This window comes from Syngnathus typhle, linkage group LG21, assembly GCF_033458585.1.
Source record: "Syngnathus typhle isolate RoL2023-S1 ecotype Sweden linkage group LG21, RoL_Styp_1.0, whole genome shotgun sequence".
NCBI lineage: Eukaryota > Metazoa > Chordata > Actinopteri > Syngnathiformes > Syngnathidae > Syngnathus > Syngnathus typhle.
In genome coordinates, this window is record NC_083758.1 from 7,156,163 (window position 1) to 7,176,152 (window position 19,990).

Sequence of the window (19,990 nt, forward strand, 5' to 3'; positions counted from 1 at the left end):
CTCCTCTGAAGGAAGAAAAAAAAAAAAGTTTGGGACGTGCGTCAGACACATCTGCGCATAGTCAAACTTTTGGACGCTGCAGCTTGGACACACACGACTCGTCTCCAAAAGTTTACGGTTATTAGTCGTGCTTACTTTTCACCTCCGAGCAGTTTCCGCCAAAAAAAAATAAGGATGGGAGTGAGCGCGTCAGATTTGAAGCGAAGGAAGTGACATGTTGTGAAAGGTAAGCGGCGTCTTTCTAAACAATGTTTGCCGGTCAGCAACTTCCAATAGAAAAATATCGGGACTTTTCTTTTCCACTGAATAACCGTCGTTTTTGTGTCTCCAAGCCTAATGAGGTGACTTTTTCTCCTCTGGCAAAAGAAGAACTTTGACGGTTCCATGTCCGCGGAGACCGGACACCCTCCACGGGGGCCAGATAGAAGCCCAAAACCGGAGACCGGCTCCTCTTTGCAGCCCCTCATTCACGGTAAGGATGGATGTCAAAATTATTATTAGTCATTAAACTGAAAGCAGTTTTATAATATTTATTTATATTATTTTATAATATATATTATTTTAATACTACCAACACGTCTATTTTATTTTTATTATATTTTATGTTGTCTGCCTTGAGTTATCACAATGACGTCATTCATCAAGAATGCATGTGACGGGAAAGTGCAAAGTCAACTTGAAGGCCTTCTAGAACCTTCTTGACGCCACTTTTTACTGAGTATTGCATAAAAACTGGACCAGCAGGTATAAATAGGAAGTATGTCAATATATGCATGAAAAAAAGAACCTAGATTGCCTTTCTCTTGTGTTGTTATGCGCCTCGGCCATGTTTTCTTTATGTCTTGTGAAATCCACAGGAACCCATGAAGAGAAAACCACAGGCCAATTATATTTTTAATTAACTTTCTAGTTAGATTATCACATGTAAAATAATCCAACCGCCCCTCTCCACACCCTCCTTTTTTTTTTTTTTCTTTCATTTTTTTTCTTCAAACAAGCAATGAAGCGTTAACCATCCTATTTATACCAAGCATCATTACGGCTCTGTCAAAAAATAGCAAAGTAGGACAAAGTAAGCAATCAGTCAGGCTGCTGGATTGCGAATGGATTTTCGACGCCCCCCCCCCCCCACCCCCCTTTCAAAGGCGCCTCTGCGCTTAAGACTGGATTTTCCCTCCCGGGGGAGCGGAGATGTAGCGGGAGTAGGCCAATTCGTTTCTAACCGTGATCACTAAATACTGCGATGCATCACCAACTAGCGGCGCTAACGTCGCTGCTATACATCATCCTCGCAACTACGCTGCATCTATCTAGCCCCGCCCCCCCAGGCCTCGATCCATCACCGGAATATCACCGGCTTTGCCAAACACACTTGTGAGAATCATTGGGACCAGAACAGCAAACTGGCCGAGGACCGATCCAATAAAGTGGATTGTTTTCCTCTCGAGATGCGAAGGGAGTGGAAGCTGTTGACGCTTACGTACTTTTTTCCACTTGAACATGAATGCTGCTTTCATAGCAGGTAGCGCCCCAGTCGGGAGTGCCGCAAATGAGTTCCAGAACCGACCCACCGCTGCAAGGATTTTGGTTGCATTCCAAAACCGCTCATGTGGTATCATGTGACAAACAGAATCTGGAGTTGTCTGTTTTGTTGTGTTGTTTGCCCTTTAGCTAACACAAAAATGTTTTTCTGATTGTAGATGCTGAACCATCGGGACCATCGTCCGGTCACGTGACTCAGGAGGACCACTTTGAGCCAATCAGAAGTACGTAGAAGCAAACAGGAACGTGTCGGGAAATAATTAGAGCCAGGTTTGAGGTTGAATAATATCTTACCTAACAAAATAATCTGTCAAGAATGGATGTTTTGACGCTTTGACTCGAGGCCAACTGAAATAGCAGCCTCAGTGTTTCCACTTGAAATAATACCAAGATGGCACCTGAAGGCTCTTTTGTTGGATGGTGGGGGCGGAGCCAAAGGCCCACATGTTTACTGTCTTATTCCGTCTCGACTCGATCTCCCGTTTCCATTGTCCTTCTGTTTCCTACCCGGGAGGAAATCCTGCTCGGGCTTTATTGTATCTCACCACGTTCCTTTTTTCCCAGTGGCGTGCTAACACATCTCCTAGCCTCGGTTTGCTAGCTAACATTAACGCTAAAGTCTTTTCCTGGAGCTAGCTGATGGGCATCAATTGACCGAATTCAGTTCTGTCACTTTCTCCACGGTGGAATCTGATATCAGAAGGTTCGACCCGCGATTGGGTTCGCTCGTAGTACGAGACGACCACAAGCCGTTAGCTTTCTGAAAAAAGTCCAGTTGTTTATTTATCAGGACGGAGGCAGTAGAATCTGGATTGATTAGCGTTACGTCGGGGTTATTTGTATGTCTGAACCGCGCCGACTCGAAGACGCGTCGAGTGAGCATCAGTGTCATTTCGGCGGGCATTTTTTTTCCCGAATGCGCGTGTTTACAAAGGCGAAGGAAAAATGTGTCAAGGCAGGCTAATAGCAGCTGATTGCTTCCATGACAGTCGGTGAGCTATAATAAGAACCGTGTTTGATTTTGACACAACGGTTCTTTTGTTTCGATCTTGTTAACTTTTCCAGGGCTCCTGTTTTTTTTTAAGTTTAATGACTTGCCAGGGGCTTGTTTACCGGAGTGGCGAGGGAGCAATTTGGTTGCAAAAAGCAGAGGGGAAAAAAAAAATCTCTTCTGTCAAGAGGTCTTCTAAAGCTTGTCAGGTGCGAGAGTGTTGTTCTCTCGCTTCTCTCTTATCGGAAAATAATCCCACGTGACAACAGTTTTGCGTCGTATTTGATCTCGCCGCTCGCCGCTGCTAACGGAGTGTGCAACCGAGAAGTGGGGCTCGACATTTTAAACTGCTTTGGAAAAATAAATAAGAAATCATAAAACGAAAAGAAATGATTGGAAAATCTAAAGTTAGGTATTTCATTGGTCTTGAGGTCTTCCCTATCGTTGCTAATTGAGAGCCCTCGTCGGCCGCGGCAACAGGAAATCAATAAGAGATCATCTGCTTGGCTGCATCCTGCCCCTGAGCTCTTCCCCCTTCACCGTGTGATTTAACGCCAGCGTGGCGTTCTCACAACACGAGGAAGTCGACTATATTGTTGTACTGACAGCTTCTTTTTTAGCCTTTTAAATGGCCTCGTCGCCTTACAACAGGAAGATAAACAAGCTCTTAGTTTTAGAGCGTAGATTTCCAACGTTTTTGGTGCTCTACTAAAGATTCAAAATGGCCGACGGTCATTTTTAAGTTAGACGATGGTTACGAAGCAGCCGCCGCGGGGATTGTCAGACGTCCGACTTTGTTAAAGTAGAAAATCTGAAGCCAGGCTGTCGCCGGGGAAGGTTTCCTCAGTGGCTCCTCCATCCTGGAGGGCTTTGGGCTTGGCGGTCCCCAAGAAATTCCATATCTCCTCCACCCAGTACCCTCTCGGCTTCACCCCCTGAATAAATTGAGGAGTTTAATCGTCGCCATTATTCAACGGATTGTCAAATATTTTTTAATGCCCGATAAAGATGACCTTACTTTTATCTGTCGCGCAAAAGGCCCGTCAAGTAACACGACTCGGTTTGAAAGAAAGATCACCTTTTGTGTGACTCTCTGATTGGACTTGAGCGGCACACCTTCAAGGTCAAATTACCCGATTGACCTCTTTGGGAAGGAATTTGTGACCTCTAAGAACTGAAGTGAAATACATTTCCAAATGTGATTTGACATCCAGAACTTGCAACGCTGCCTCAGAGTTGCCAAAGTACTCAAAGACTTTTGAACCTCCTGTTAGTTTTTCTTTTTAGCGCTAGGAACTGTGCGATTGGTCCTCGTCAAGCATATCTTCTCCGTAGTCCTCGGAGCCCCGGTCTGCGCCGAAACAGTGCGGAAAATACAGAGCCATTATGAACTCCGTCGTTATTTTTCAAGTGATTACTTAGCAGCGGGTCACGGAATCCAAAACGGTATAAACAGGGTGAAATGCTAGCGCAGGGGTTGATTAAAACGGCCATTGTAATTCTACCTCTGTTGTAATTATTTTCTCATTGTCTTGCCGCAGATAGATTTCATATGGGAAATTTCAAGTGCCTTAATTAGCATATTTTACCCAAAGTGCCAGCGTGTCATTTTTTCTTTTTTTTCCCCGACATACTCAAGCCACATGATTATGCGTACCACGATTATCAAGAAAGCATTTTGATTGTGAATTAAGTTTTTAAATAATTGCTGTTCTCGTCCTGAAGTTATTTTAATTCCTGTTGACCTATGACCCGATTGTTAGTTCATAATTTACCAGACTTTTTTTTTTTTTAATCTTTTGAGAGCTTGGGAACTTTCCTCACAAGACTCTTTGTTTCTGCCTTTTTTTTTAGTTTAAGTGAAGCACTCAAATAAAATCTTATTGACTTCAGTTGTTTATTGCAGGCTTACCAACCGTGCCACACACGAAGGCATTTTTTCCAGAGCTCCTCACAGAGAGGGAAGTGAGGGCAAGGGGGGGGGGGGGTTGATAAAATGGGGTGAAAAAAAAAAGAACAACCTCCAGTCGGTTTAAATGAGAGCGGCGCGGGGGGGATTATGTGGCCTCTAACAGGGTTTTGGCTCCAACATTAAGGTTAAAACCCTTTTCTATTACTGAGATCTGTGCTGGTGTTGCCCCCGCCAGCCCCTGAGCTTGCAGCTCCTTGGCCCCCTTGTGTTTGTAGGTTCAATGCCTCGCTGCGAGGTCATTCTGTCAGACACCCCTGAGCAGCAGAGGGTGACCAGGGACCGGGGGGGGGGGGGGCTGGCTGCCGTCCAGACTCCGTCTCAGGCTGAGACCTCCCCCTCTTGCTTTTCAGGCTGGAGTTAAAATCGATACGGGCGTCTCCGTGTTTAAGAAGCCACTCAGAGGCGGACGAGCACCTCCATCCCGAAGGTTGATTTCTCTCAGCTTAGGGCTTTTGATTGGCATCGGTGAGATGTGAGGCGCTGACCCACAGCTGTCCCATTAGCGGAGGGTTAATGCTGAGATTGCCACTGAGCAAATAAAGGAACTCGGCGTGGGGCTGTTTTGATAGACTGCCAATCCTCCCCGTGACCCGCAGTCATACCTCAGATGGTCTTTTAGCTAGCTTGAATCGGTTAGCGGGTGACACAGACGCCAGCTCGCAAACACTTGAACTTCCTGTCGAAGTTGGGGTATGGAAGCCAGCGGAATATTTGAGTCATTGCTTTCACTCGCTGGCCTCCCACAGCAACTTTGCTTCGTCTTACTCCCTCCTGTTTGCAGTTGAAGAGGGTGGGGCTTGTTTTTAGAAGCCTGGCGGTTTGTGAGTCACAAGACGTTATTGCAACAAGAGCCTCGATTAAACGTTCAGTGGTTCAAATGGCGAGAAACAGGAAATCGCTTCAAACAGTGACACCGATTCGCTCGAATTCATCAGGGGTAAGGCGTCGAACTTAGCAAACTGCTAAATTCCACATGACAATGTTGACAAATCGGGTGGTGGGAGGAGGCGACGACTCAGAATTCCAGAATTGACTCGCAAGAAACCTGAATTCTAGTTAAGTCCATTTTCAATGACAACATAGGGTAAACACGATTCCAGGTTGATTTTACGTCACCTTCTGCTTGTTTTCCAGTCAGTGCATCTTTTATTTCTTTTGCATATTTCAAAGAAAGTCCTTGTCTTCAAGTTTGGAAGGTCAAACGGTAAACACGGCTTTGATACGCCCAAGGAACATTTCAATCAGAGCCCTTTTGTAATAACATTCATTGTACTATATATTCCCCCCCCCCCCCCCTCTACTCGTATAATTCCCCTGGTTTTGCCTCTATAAATACGAACGGGGAAGATGTATAATTTCTAATGAGAAAATATATCCCTTTGGATTGAAAGGCAGGGGCTGTTCCACACGCTGCTATTTGTTAGGAGGAGAGCTGATACCTGGGGCTGTTTTGGCGCTGATGGTGGTAAGGAGGACTCTGGCTAGGTCATTGCACATTTGACAAATTAGCATTTCAATCATGCAGGTACATGCGCGGCCGAGCGGAAAATATACACGCTTTTCCTAATGCAAAGATAAACAAAACACCGGCGCGGGGTATTAGCATAGCGAGCTAGCTGCTGGAACGTGGTTCTGTATGATTCTTAATTTTTTGGGGGGTAATAGTAGCAATTAACGGATAATGACCAGCTACCGTCGCGGCGTGTTTGAATGCTAGGCCAAAATCTTTTCATGGCATAAATATTAAAAATGCTTGTTATTGGGCTCCCGTCTCCTCGCCATAGCGGCGTGTGAATGACAGTCTTCACACTGCCCCCTGTGACCTCGTTGTTAGACTTTCATGTTCTTGCCTTTTTCAGAATTGCTGTTTGTACAGCTGTAGTCCGAGCCGCATGCATGCATATTCCCGCTTATGTGTGTGTGTGTACGTTATATACACACACACGCCTTTCCTCTTGTGTCTTCTGGGTGCAATTTTCAACTTTCTCCTGTAGGACCTATTTTCGATGACAAAAGTGTTGCTTTTATATATGGAGCCCCCCCTCCATGCAGACTCTCCGGCGCCCGTGTGGCGGCGGCGGCGCTGAAGACTCTGTGACAAATGGCAATTATATTTGTATGTTCTTCATGAATCCATCAAACACTGGCCTTTTAAAAATGCTCCCCAGATATCGCCAGCCTGTCAACTACTGGTAGCGGCGACCAAATTGGGATGCTGCTTAGACAGTCAAGAAGCACTCACCCCGCAGTTTCCCCTGTGATGTGTGTGACAGCGTGTGCCGGGGATAGCATGTTTTATTCAACTACAAATGTACACTCTCAACAGTTGTTGATGTGCTAGAAATAGGGTGGTTACAAGTCCAATTTGGTCCGCTGTGTGTGTGTGTGTGTGTGTGTGTGTGTTTGCAGGATACATGTGGTTTTAATGCGTCCTGTCAGGTTTGGTATATTCAGTTATCTCTGCAATGATGTGGTAAAAGGACCCTTTTAAATGTGTGTTGTTGTTTTTCTTTTAATCCTAGGTTTGCTCAAATAAACGATTTTATTTTAAAATATTTTAATCCTACTTCAAATGGTAGGCTAATTGATTGAGTAGATGTTTTTTTAATCAAATTTTTAATTTTAACTTGAAGTCTGAGCGAGACACCTTATAAGCTTGTCAGGGTTTCTAGGCTTCCTAGCGTAAAAAAACAAAACGAAAAAACAATTGAGGTGGTAACCAACGATTATTTTGGTGCTCGATTAATCTGTTATTATTATTAAAATTGATAATTAAATATTATTATTAATTAATAAAAAAATATTAGAGGTTTTCCTGATCAAATTATTTTGCACTCAAGTCATTTTTTTAAGTATCTGCCGATACGGAGTCTCGATCCGATACCGCGTTCCAAACAAAAGAGCGGAAATGCGCCGCAAATTTTTTCCAATTTTTTCGTCTCATTATTTTTTCATCTGCAGAGTGGCGACTGTACACGTCTGTCATTGCCATCTCTGACAGTATCATCATTAGCGTGATCAATGCTTTGCATATTATATCACGCATCGTGTCCATTCGTCTTCATTGGGATCAAAATAGAAAAAGGAAGTTGCGAGGACAATTCAGGGAACCTGCCGCTACGACTTGAACTCATTTTACTCTTTAATTATTTCTTTTTTACTTTCACAATTCCGCAAATGCTTACGTTTGTCGTGTTTATGCGCGAGGGAGCCCCTTGTGGCCACTACACCATTGTCTCGCGCAATGCCGCAAGAAAGTCAATCGATTGGCTCGTAAATCACCTCGCTTCGGTTTAGCTGCATTAATCAAAGGGCCGCTCGGAATGTGGCCGTCTCCTCTACGTTCCGAAGTAGCTCAATTAGAATCGCAACTTCACATTTCACTAGCAGGCTCTGATGTGTTCCAGAGTGGGGAAGGGAGGGGGCGGGGCAATACAGGAGCAACTCCCAGTGGAGCTGAATGTGCAGGTACTCCTTTGGGCGAGGCGCCCAATCCTTGGCTCCCTCTCATCCTTTTGCCGCCTTATCTTATCAGACGGGTCGCCGTCTTCTGGCTCCAAGACTTGCTGAGGCCAACTGAGCGTTCAAGTCGACGAGATCATTACGCTTGCAGACAGCAGCTATTTTCTATAAAGCTCTTTTATTAATCTCACGTTCAACTCACCTGGGTACTGCTCCCATCCGCCAAGCATGCCAGCTTTTTGTCATCCTGTCACATGTGAGGTCCCTAACATCTTTTCTGTCATCCCGGCGCGGAAATGTTTGCCATCTGATCAATATCGCACAATACTCGGAAGATTTGCCAAGAACCGACGGGGCGAATAAAGTTTTTCCCCCTACCGAGCCTGACGGCAGAGTGCTGACAAAGTTCTCGTTTAAATAAAGTTATACTGATGTCAAGTGGAGTTAATGGAAATTTTTCGGGGAGAAATTGACGGATTGTTTTTTTGCTTTCAGATCAACCTCAGATTGAAAAAGGACAAAATGATGTCGGGCCCCCCGCGGCCGATGCGAGGACAACGTGCAAATGCTCCTGCGGCAATGGCGTCGCAGGAGGGCCGACCGCTGCCACGAGAGCAACGACGGCGGTGGCCACCAGGGGGCCGGCCACGCCGGTTTCGCAGAAAATGCAACGAAAGTTAAAATCCAGCCTGTCGGTCAACAGCGACGGCAGCCGGCAAAGCTCCACCGGATCGTCGAAGACGCCTTTACCGGAAGGTGAGTCCGGGTTCAAACTAATTCAGGACTAAAATTGACTAATCACTAACTACTAAAAGCAACTCACCCTGCTTTTTACTAATCAGAAATCAAGTCTCATACATGCATGCAAAATGATAGTTAAGTTTTTTTAAAACAGATTATTGCTGGTCAGATAAAATATCAACAAAGTGACATTCGGAGCAATTCTTTCGTATACTTTTGATCATGTCAATGTCAAAACTGTATTGATAATTGTGAAATGCTTCGTGGACCTTCAGACAAAATAGCACAAAAATAAGAACAATAATCACATAAATAGGAATATTCAATCCCACTTTTTTTCTTATTTCCTTTTTTACATCTTTCTTCTGATGGCGAGAAGGACTTAGTCAATGTCAAAGTTACTGGTATCGGCCCGATACCGATCTCCGGTATTAACAGAATAATGGATACAATACCAAGTACGAGTCTGTCGCTTGTGTTTATCGCCGATGGCAGGCGTTTGATTTTGCGTTGCTCGCCCGTCACTTTGCCAGGTGCGAGCCAGAGGTGGGTCCGGTAATGACCACCGTCGCCGCAGATACAGGGTAGGTGTGACCGCCTAACAAGGTCTGTGATGGCGGGGTGCCCATTAAAAGTCATGAGCGGCTCTCGCACCTCCAGTCCCCCTCGTTAACAGGACGGACGCGGCCGCCCTCGTCGGAGCCCCGAGATTTTATGACGCATTAGCGCACGCATCCGTCCAAAGGACATTGATTGATAACGAGTCGGATTGAGATATGTGTTTACGTGAAGGAGAAAAGTAGGCGGCGTGAGCCTGAGTTGATTTGCCGCGTTTGAATTATGCATCAGGTGGAAAATGCGGAGGAGAACATGTACTGTCAATCATCGGTGTCAAACACGAGGCCCGGGGGCCAGACACGGCCCGCTTCATCATTTTATGTGGCCCGATTTTTACTCAGCTCCGATTCCAAAACTAGTTATTGATCAGTTGTGTCGCCCATACTGTATATAGAAGACGCTGACAGACATAAGGAAACAATGACTACAATGAGTTCTGTAAATGATCCCGCTGGGTGGGTCTTAATTGGTAGAGAGGGCGGAAATGAAATTAAAGATGGGAAAAAGCTCAACAAGTCGGTCTCATTATGGCTTTTGTGTTGACTGTTTTGCAGTCGCCAGCTCTCGAGTGTTTATTTCCCGGCCTGGGGGAGAGAAAAAAAAAATAGAAAAGAAAAGCTGCTGTTGTGTTTGAGTGTTTACACGGATTAACATAATCTGTTTGCCTGTGAAATTAGCCTTCTAAACACAAGAAATAAAAGGGAGCTTCCTCCGGGGGGTTTCCCTTGTATTCTTCGGCACCGGAACCAATCTGCGATCACACGTTTTGGGTTTCAAGGAGTTCTTTGCCTTTTGTCGGGGTTGGCTGGTGTTTTGGGCTAATTGGGCGTAATAAACCTCAAGGTGCTTTCCGCCTGCCAAGTGCTTGGTTTGTCTATAATGTGTAATTTGCACCATTCATACTATTGTCATCCTCTTGTAATATTAGATCTTTGTTGACTCTAACCAAATAGATTAATTCATCGGTTCAGGTTTATGACTTAATCGGTTCCGGTTCAGTTCACGGAAAAAAATGCTACACATTGAGCGCAAGCTAGCAATCTGGAGGTTAGCCGGAGTGTGTCCAGTTGTGGGCGACCATCTTCTGCGCACTAATCGCTTCTCTTCAATTATACATCCAAGTGAATGGCTGAGAGGCAAAAATAAAAATGGCTGAGACGCCCGCCCGCCCGCCGCTTAATGATTGTGTACCGTCTTTTTATTTATCGTTTTTTCGCATACAGAAGTCTCGCGTGGCTCGTGGGTCTGCCCTCTGGGTCCTTCAAAGTTTCGTAGCCCGGCTTTGAGGTTTGACGTGCACCTCGGGGGTACGCGACTATATGTTGAATAGTAAAGACGCTTCTGTCTTCAGATCAGCATAATCAGATGCATTAAAAGTTGAGTACACACTTGCTTATATCACAGCAAGCCGCCGCTCCTGGTCAGCTCTGAGCATCAAAAAAAAAAAAAAATGGACTTTGATTAATCAAACATGAGCATCCAGCAGTCCTCTGCTTGCCTCGCCACGCCGTCCTGCCGCTGCTTTCTCCTTCGCCTCGAACCCAATCAGCAGCAGCCCACTCCGACAGCTCAAGATGAGCTGATGAAAGATATGCAAATGTAGCCTGTTTGTAAGATTTTTTTTTTTTCTTTTTTGGTCATATATCAGCACTCCAAAGTGCCGCCCTGGATTTTCAAATAGTCGAGTTTTGACATGGAGTCGGAGGACTGTAGGAATTTCTATGGTGTGCGACTCTAAAATGGAATTAGCACACTTATTTGATCACGGCTAATGATAACATGAGTGCGGGAATTTTATTTGGGTGGTGTCATGTGGAAGCAACAGGATTTAAGGATCTTTAGATCATGTGAACGGCATTCCAATATAATTCCCACTCGCTGCTTCCCCATTGAAAAATCGCTTACGCAGCATTCTCCGCTTTTAAAAAGTAGCTCAAGTGACATTTTCATCCTGAATAATTCCCACATGCCATTTCAGCGCAGCGTAGCTAATTCGACCTAATCTGTAAACACCTTTGGGCTGGGTAATGAGCACATTTTGTAATTTGTAATGGAGAATTCTGCAAAACTTGCATGCGCCCTCATCAAAAGGGTCCGGAGAGGTTAAATGTTAATTGGGAGGCCACGACCCCGCGGCTAACGCTAATCGGCGTCTTTGCTCGATACGGCTGCTAATCGTCTGCGCGATCAAGCTAGCGCTCTGCATGATAATGCTGCAATTATTTAACAGCTTGCTAATCAAAACGAACGGCCAGGAATTCGCCGCTGCGTATTTCTCGCATGCAACGACCACCCGCCTACTAATCCAACCGTCGACCTGAGTTTGACGTGGGCGAAATTTCCCAGACTGCTGCGTGCACTCCATCCTGGCGTGCCTCTTCTGCGAGTTCCTAACGCTTTGCAACCTGGTGGTGGCGCCGGCGTGGTGCGGCCCGTGCGCCTCCGAGTCGTCGTGGTGCTGCTGCTGCTGCTGCTGCGCCGAGGACATGGGCGACGACTGCAACTGCCCCTGCGACATGGACTGCGGCATCATGGACGCCTGCTGCGAGTCGTCGGATTGCTTGGAAATCTGCATGGAATGCTGCGGCATCTGTTTCCCCTCGTAGGGACGCCTCTTCCATTTTGTTTCTCGCTCTTCCAGTACTACAACACTGTAAAATGTGACATCTCATGTTTATGTATCCATATCTACTGTCATGGAATTTCAGGAAGGGGCTGATCAGGAATTGAAATCGCCCGCCGACTCGCAACGAGGCGCTCGCTGTCGTATTGTTTTTGGCAACTAATGAGGCGAGAGGCATTTTTGTAGCTCGTCTCCGCTCGGCCGCTAGATGCTCAGGCGTGCTCATTACCGGCGCTACTTGCTAACGGATAGCAAATTGTTACTAGCTAACAAAGATATCTTTCTGCCATTTCGTACTAGATTACCGTATTTTCCGGCCTATAAGGCGCACCGGACTATAAGGCGCACCTTCAATGAATGGCCCATTTTAAAACTTTATCCTTATATAAGGCGCACCGGACTATAAGGCGCACCATTAATGCATCATGTCAGATTTTTAATCCAAATCAAATCATTCTCCATTTTATCTTTTTTATTTCAACTTCAGACGGAACAAATTATTTTATAATCATAAAGTAATGATCCATAGTCTTTTTGAGTCATGATTCATAGTCTTCAGCGGGCCACTTATGATTGATTTCATGACACAATGCTTTGGGCCAGTTTAAATTTAGGAATTTGGTCCATATATAAGGCGCACCGGGCTATAAGGCGCACTGTTGGTTTTTGAGAAAATTTTAGGTTTTTAGGTGCGCCTTATAGGGCGGAAAATACGGTACTTGGATTTTACTTTAGTTCAGTCATCCAGTTGGCCAACTTTTACTGTTGAGAAAGCACAATGTGAAGATTTTTTGGGGGAGATAACTTAGCTACAGAAGTCCTTTTAAGATTTGACTCATTTTCAAGCTTTACAATTTGATGTATTGGTTAAAATTTCTCTTATTGTTGCTGTTGTACATTATTTCTGAATTTTAAAATAAACAGTCGTGTATTCACATCGTGCAACTTTTGAATGGGGCTCTGCTTTTCTTTCACTTGATCAGTCAGCAGAACAAAAAACTTCAGGTGACCTTTTCTTTCGTCGCCGTCAGGTCGTGACTAAATCGTCACCCGTCTGACCTCAAAGCCGACAATATTGAATAAATGACCATTTGACTAACTGCCGCCCAAAGAGGTGGAATATTCACTTTTCTAAATACAAGCAATTTTTTTTTTCGTTCCTTCGCCGCAGTTGTCTATGAAATCGTAATAGCCGTCATTACCTCCTCGTTAGCGTGGACGTAATTTGTTCCGATGTAGTTCGGCACGCATTAAAGCTAATACTCGTCAGACTAAGTTTTTTTTTTGGACTCGATATCAAACGAGAAGAAAATCCAGTCGCGTCTCTTTCAATTAGACTCGTCAGGTATCGGCCCCATTAGCCGCCTGGCGCAGTTTAGCGTGCAAATCGGGTCATTACCTGACACAGCTAATTGATTTTGACATCAGGCCGCCCAAGCTTCTTGTTTATTTACTTGTGTGTTTATTTTGATCTTACGCCACTCGGAAAAAAAAAAAAAATCATGTGGAACATCATCAGCGGTGACAGATGACGAGACGCTTTATTTTCATGCCGTGATGTTTTTCTATGTACAGAATGCGGCAGTGGCGTCGTGTCGGTGTCGGCGGCGATGAAATGTAAATGATTTTTTTTTTTTCCAGAGCGAAAGCCTTGTATCCTTTGTTCCTGTCTTCTTAGAGTAACAATACGCGATGGCGTTCACACCTTAAATATTTAAAGACCCCCTTTTGCTAAAGCTTTGCTGCCGTACAAGGCCCTCTGACTGCTTCTAATCTCCTCCATACCTGGAGGCGTCGCCACGGCAATGCAACGATAACACGGCGGCGGCGGGGGTGCCGGCAAAACACCCGCCTAAGAGAAAGAAATGAAAGCGGGGAGGATTCATTCACCCCCATTTCGGGCGCAACTTTGCAGAAAACATTTGACTTCCTCCCGTGTCGTTCCGAGTCTTTATTTTTTTGGGGGGTGAGCCCCGACGCCGCGGATGCATGCGCCGGCTTTGAAAGGGAAGTAACAGAAGCTTCGGCGTCCTTAAATAAGTCATCATCATCTTTCAACTTTCCATCACTTTTCCTCGCAGCCCCGCCGCCGTCTGAAAAGCAGCGTAGCGTGCCTGAGGCAAATTGAGGAGGACGGGAGGAAAGAGGGGGGGGCTGTTTATTTGCTTGTACACTCTCCTTGAGCTATAAATTAGATGTCAGCATTGTTACATGTCACGGGCCCATTTGGACACGTCTCCCGAGCAGCACTTTTGATTGTTTGCTCTTAACATCACTTAAATGAAGACAGCCTCCCAATGGCCTGCAGTCATCTGCATCTCACCGGGTGATTGGCAGGTTGTTTAGTCGTGCTCGCTCGCTCACTGGCGTGCTTGCTTCATCTTTGTTGACTTGTTCGTTAGAGGACGAGGTGCACTTTGGAAAGTTGACACGGGAAAGAGTTTGGAAGACGGCGAAAAGTTACCAGTCAATGATAACGTGCGGGAAATGGAATTAATTGCTCAGACTGCAACATGGCCGCCAATGCTAGCAAGAAGTAGCACTATGCTAGTCTTTTTTTGGCGTTGTCAGTCTTTGTCTTGGCTCATTGAGGGTGAAGTGGAAGGCGGATCACACCTCTCCTCTTTTCATCTCATTTATTCCGTTTTTCCCTTTTACGTCGTCGCCTCTGAAGGTTGTCGGTGTCAGCGGGCGTACGATCCTCAACATTTGATGCAAAGGTGGGAGTCAGAGGTGTGACTTCGTTTTTTTTTTCCCCCCCGTCATCTTCCTAATTCCAGTTACCTGTCGGGTGATAAATGTCAATTGACTGGATGTGTGATTGTATAGCTGGATTTTTTTTTTTTACCCTGTGATGATCTTATAATACGATTTTTTTGCAACTTTAAAAAGTATTCCAAGCACATCTCAATGCTTTCATTGTTACATTCCGCATAGGTGTCAAACTCAAAGCCCGGGGGCCAGATACGGCCTGCCGCATCATTTTATGTGCCCCGAGAAGACAAATTTTGCGTCATTACTAAAATGACAAATTATCTCCAATTTTTAAAAACAGAGATATTGCTATCATGGTATTTCTCGGACTACCAAACGTATCATTTTCTCCAAAATCGACTCATAAAATGTCTCCCGAGGTCGTGAGATTTATTTCTCATCATCTCCATTCGTCAAAATTTCCCCGTGCAGCTTAGCAGAAGGGAATTTGAAATATTCTCCGCCCACCCCCCTCCCAACACCAATTGCAGGTTAAAAATGTGTATGCAAATGCGGGGGCTACATTAGAGCATGCACAGGTTGTTAATAAATTAACACGTGGCAGGAATAATTCAGTTTAGCGTGATGATTCTTGGGTGCCAGCTGTCAGCCGCGGCATTGTTCTGGATCCAACGTGACGGCGAGATGGCAACACGGGCAGTGAACTGTGATGTTTTAGCGTTCCTTGCTCTTCAATCCTCGCCGCCGCTGACACAATAACAGCCTTCTGTTCGCCTGCCTCCGATTTCTGTCGTTTGGGTTCGAACAAAAGGTTTAATGAAGGGCGTCCGCCCGTAATTACGTTAATGTTACGCTCGTGCGCACACTTGGTTAAGTGTTGTGGAACTTGACGTTCTTAAAAAGTCCCAAGATCCATATCTAACATCCTTTTTGCGACGACTCCATCTTGATTATCTCGGGGTCCTCCCCGAAATTTGCATAGCGGGAACCCGGGGAGCTTGCCGGTCTATTTATGTAGTTCAAGGTGCGGTGAGAAGGATGTGAGAGGTGTCAAGTGACTCGCTGTAAAGTTTTTAATAAGTGCCATTTGTTCAATCTGCTGTTTAAACACTCTTTGTATCCTTAAAGGCCGCCGTCGCTATCTTTTAATTAAGTCCCGGGCTAATGTGCCACTTAATTGACTAATCTGCAAGATTTTGTTTTCTCTAATTTACTTCCATCGGCGGGTTGAAATTATTTTTTTTTATAATATTGCCGCTGTGATAGGGAAGGAGACACTGTGCTTGCTTCAAAGTAACGCTAACTCCCTTTAATTCCTACTCAGCGTGACAGAAGAGGCTAATACCTAACCAGACCTTCATGTCACTCTTGCTGAAATGTTTTTCCAGGTACGCTTGCGAATCTAATGAGCAGTTTTATGATTTCGCAGTTGTGAATTTAGCGGCGTGGATTCTCAAGTCAAATCATCAGGATCTGCTTTTGTAGTCCAAAGACCGATCTAAAGAACGACAACACAAATGGGAGTGAAGTTTAGAGTCAAGTGCCCAAATGGTCCAAACTGATTACAATAAAAAAAAATGCAGTGGTTGTGTAAGAAAAAAAAAAACAGGTCATGTGACCACGGCACGCCGAGACTATGATGAAATGGAAAAGTAGCGTCAGTGCTCGGGTGATAGGACGGCCGAGTGGAAGGCTTCTAAACAATGAGTCACCCGTTGACGTGGGAGGGAGAAGGAAGGAAAGGGAGGAAGCTTGCCAAAAAAAAAACCTGCTTCTGTTGACAATCGGGAAGTCCCGGCACACCGATCGGCGCTGATGGATGCAAACGTTCACCGTGATCAAACCTTATTTATGCGTGCATCACACGCACATACAGCAAAACCTGATAAATAATGAAATCTCCAGCGGCGGCGGCCCTCGCAACTACAGCGTTCCATTCATTTGGCCTGAATGAAAGCTAATTCGTGTATCATGTCATTTATTACTTATCAAGCGTAGTTTAGCGGTGAAAGCCTCCGATTTCCCCAAAGATTGCTTTAACAGCTATAATGCATTTCTTAATTTACTTGCTGGAAAATCAATTTTTTTTCAGAGTTCATTAGGCACCGATATGTTACAATGCCGCTCCCCTGAGCACCCAGCTAAAAAAAAAAACATTATGCAAATGGGCGCCAGTGCATCTGTATGTAAATAGCAAGCAAGGTCAATTCTCCATGGGAAGCTTTGTTAGAGGGCCCTTTGTTACTCAGTCTGGAAATTAGGAGAAGTCTGTAATTGGCAGGTGGAAGCGGTCAGATGCTCTCAGACGGCGAGTAACTTTTTGGGGAGAGCGCCGATGCATTCCTCGGTACAACGTCTCTTTTGCAGAAATACCGTAAATTCCGGACTATAAGCCGCGCCTTTTTTCCCAAATTTTGAACCCTGCGGCTTATAGTCAGGTGCGGCTTATATAAGGATTTTTTTTCGTGATTTTTGTGATGACTTGATCACTTTTATACACTGCGGTATCTTGAAGAAAAAAAACAACAAAAATACTATTTTGAAACACTACTATGGCTGCTGCTTATTCTGGCTGTGTTGCTTGTGACTATTATGAGCTTTAGTAGGAATGCACGCTAGGTGACCTGCGTCAAAGGGCTCTAAACCCTTCGTCACAGGCAATGTAGGGAAAGACATGTTAAAGTATGTTATTAAAACTTTAAAAAGGCTTTCTGTGAACGGTCTTTCTTTGTAAAAAAAAAACGCGTGTGCACGTGCGGCTTATATAAGAAAAGAAAAAAACTAAAATATCCCCCAATTTTAGCTGGTGCGGCTTATAGTCCGGTGCGGTTTATAGTCCGGAATTTACGGTACTTTCTGCCCCATCTGATGGATGGAACTCTCCGTGTCTCCAAACGGCCATTTTGCGCAGCCCTAGCAAAACGTTGCTTCACCCGCTTGCCGTCTCCAAGAAGCAATTGGCACAAAAGCCCAAAGGCCATGTCGACCATATGGCGCTGCCGAGTCTCGACGGCTTGTATAACATAGCCTACATTCATACCGCTGACTTGAACAGAAACTAATTAGTACGCTCTCTGGTAAGTCAGCTTCATTTAAATTACAGTTAATTGACTTGTGTAAATTAAAGGAAGAAACGCTCCCCCGTTATGAACTGACTTTTATAATCGTTGAGGAGAGCGTGAATAGCATCGGAGGCGGCACAGTGGCTTATTGTTGTTCCCCCTCGAGTTTACCGTCATTTTCGGACTATAAGTCACATTTTTTTTTCATAGTTTGGGGGGGGGGCACTTATACGCAGGAGCGACTTATATACATATATACACTTTTTTCACTTTTTTGGGCATTTTATGGCTGGTGCGATTTATACTCCGGTGCGACTTATAGTCCGAAAATTACGGTATTATTTACCTAATGCACTTTTCGTTCAGTAATTAGGTGTCACGTCAATTCGCCGCGGGGGCGTCGTCTCCGAGCAACCCCTCGTTGTACGCACAAACATCCCCGACTGGCGTGTAAAAACGGAAAAATGCCACGAAATGTTTCTTCGGCAACAACAAAATGTTCACCGTCCTACTTTGCCTCCCCGTTGGCCTGCGTCTCGCACGTGTTTGTTTCTAGTCGCATTTGTAAATCATAACTCATTGTTTGAATTAGAGGCGCGTGCCGACGTTCCCGCTGGGAAACATCAAGTATTAAATGCCCCCCCCCCGCCCTGGCATGCTTGTTTGAGTAATTTACGCTCAAACGAACGTCAGTCTTCGTCTCCAGGTGATCACGTCACCAGCGCGGCTTTTTGATGGCTCCACCTGAGAGATTTGCCCAAATGCGTCTGCTCCCCCCCCCCCCCAAAGTGGTTCCCAGAGTGTCTGCTTGTTTACCACTCCGTGTTTTTTGTGATTTCCCCTAAGCAATTTGAGAGGCACCGTCTTCTTTTTTTTTTTTTTTTTTATTCTCCGAAAGAGAATGATTTCGTTTTTTTCCGTCTGCCCTCTAAAAAGGCTCTGCCGGCTGTCAGTAAACAAAGTCCCGTTCCCATTAACCTCTGATTCCCTCTGAGAAATGCACAAACAGCACACAACAAGCGGCAAAGCGCACACACACGTGTGCGTACACGCCGACGATATGGAAATATTTGTCCTTCCTCCCCTCGCCGCGTTCAGAGCCCGGTTCTGGAGCTGTCTGTTTTGCCTAATTGCTTTAACACTAGCCCGGCATGCTAATTGCAGCGGGCCCCCTGTCACCACATCATTTACATGGCCTGCTTGATTTGAAATTTAATCTGCTTGAAGGGGTTGTGTTTCATGCTCACTTTAAATCCTAATGCTCTGTGGGATTGGAAGCAGTTCATATTATTGAGACTGTAAAATAAATCCGTGTGTTTGTGTTTTTTTTTTTTTTTTTTTTTAAATAGTGGGGGAACTTTTTCCGCTCCGCTGTCGAGAGGAAAAACAAAGTTTGCAATGCCATTTTGTGGGACTTCAAAGAGGAACATGGATGAGAGCGAGCAAACTGTGGTGGAGGCTCGAGCCCACGGGCGGACTCGTTGGCCGGCCTCTCGACTGCAGATGACCTTTTTGATGTGGACCTGAAAGAGGTCGACGGAAGTCGGGGTGGAGCTCATATGGCCTGACTCAATCAAAGGCCAAGTGATTTTTTTATTTTTTTTCCCAGGTTCGCCTCACCTTGTTCTACACCGCTGAATGTTTGCTAGAGAACTGAATCCGAGTTTGTTTGAGAGTTTCTGTAATAATAACTGGAATAATAATAATAAAAAAATATAATTAATAATAATAATAACATTAACATAATAGAAATAATAGTAATGATCATTTTTATTACATGACAACTGCTCAAAGTTCCATGCAAATATTCCTCAGTGAAGAATGAATACTGAGAATTCATATGCAGACACAATGTGGGCACAAGGGGAGGAGGATTATTTATGTGAAGGGGAGGGGGGGGGAGCTCAAAATGAACCGGATTGTGCTGTTTTGTAAAAGAAAGGGGGGGAAAAGTTTTTCCTCTTCCCGCCCTTATTTTTCAACCAAAAAGGCGAGAATGCAGTCAATATTAAGTCAATTATAAATATTTATAATCGACACATTTTAAAAATGCTGTCAATCAACGCCGACGTGTGGGGATAAGCTCGGTCGGTCCGCGTGCCATTTGCATGCCGCGGCCCACTTTTGTTTTTGCGGCTTTGCTTGTTCTCGGCGTAGATTAAATATAGAAGTTTTGTTCTCGTTGAGGATAGATGTTTTTTATATCCCCCCCCCCCCCACACACACACACACACAGAGAAACAGACGAGGCGGTATTGACGCCC

The 19,990-nt window shown here is 45.0% G+C and overlaps 1 protein-coding gene across 3 annotated transcripts; it reads left to right on the plus strand.

The window, feature by feature from the left end:
- On the plus strand, window positions 1-12,902 carry mdfic (MyoD family inhibitor domain containing). 3 transcript variants are annotated; one of them, XM_061269235.1, is made up of 5 exons: window positions 1-226; window positions 367-472; window positions 1,701-1,766; window positions 8,463-8,723; window positions 11,673-12,902. In XM_061269235.1, exons 2-5 carry the CDS (start codon window positions 385-387, stop codon window positions 11,930-11,932), a joined length of 675 nt encoding a protein of 224 aa, XP_061125219.1. In that variant the 5' UTR covers window positions 1-226; window positions 367-384; the 3' UTR covers window positions 11,933-12,902. The 3 variants fall into 3 exon arrangements, with proteins under 3 accessions (XP_061125219.1, XP_061125220.1, XP_061125218.1); XM_061269236.1 differs by having other exon boundaries at window positions 370-472; XM_061269234.1 differs by having other exon boundaries at window positions 3-226; window positions 333-472.
- Window positions 12,903-19,990: the final 7,088 nt, after the last annotated feature.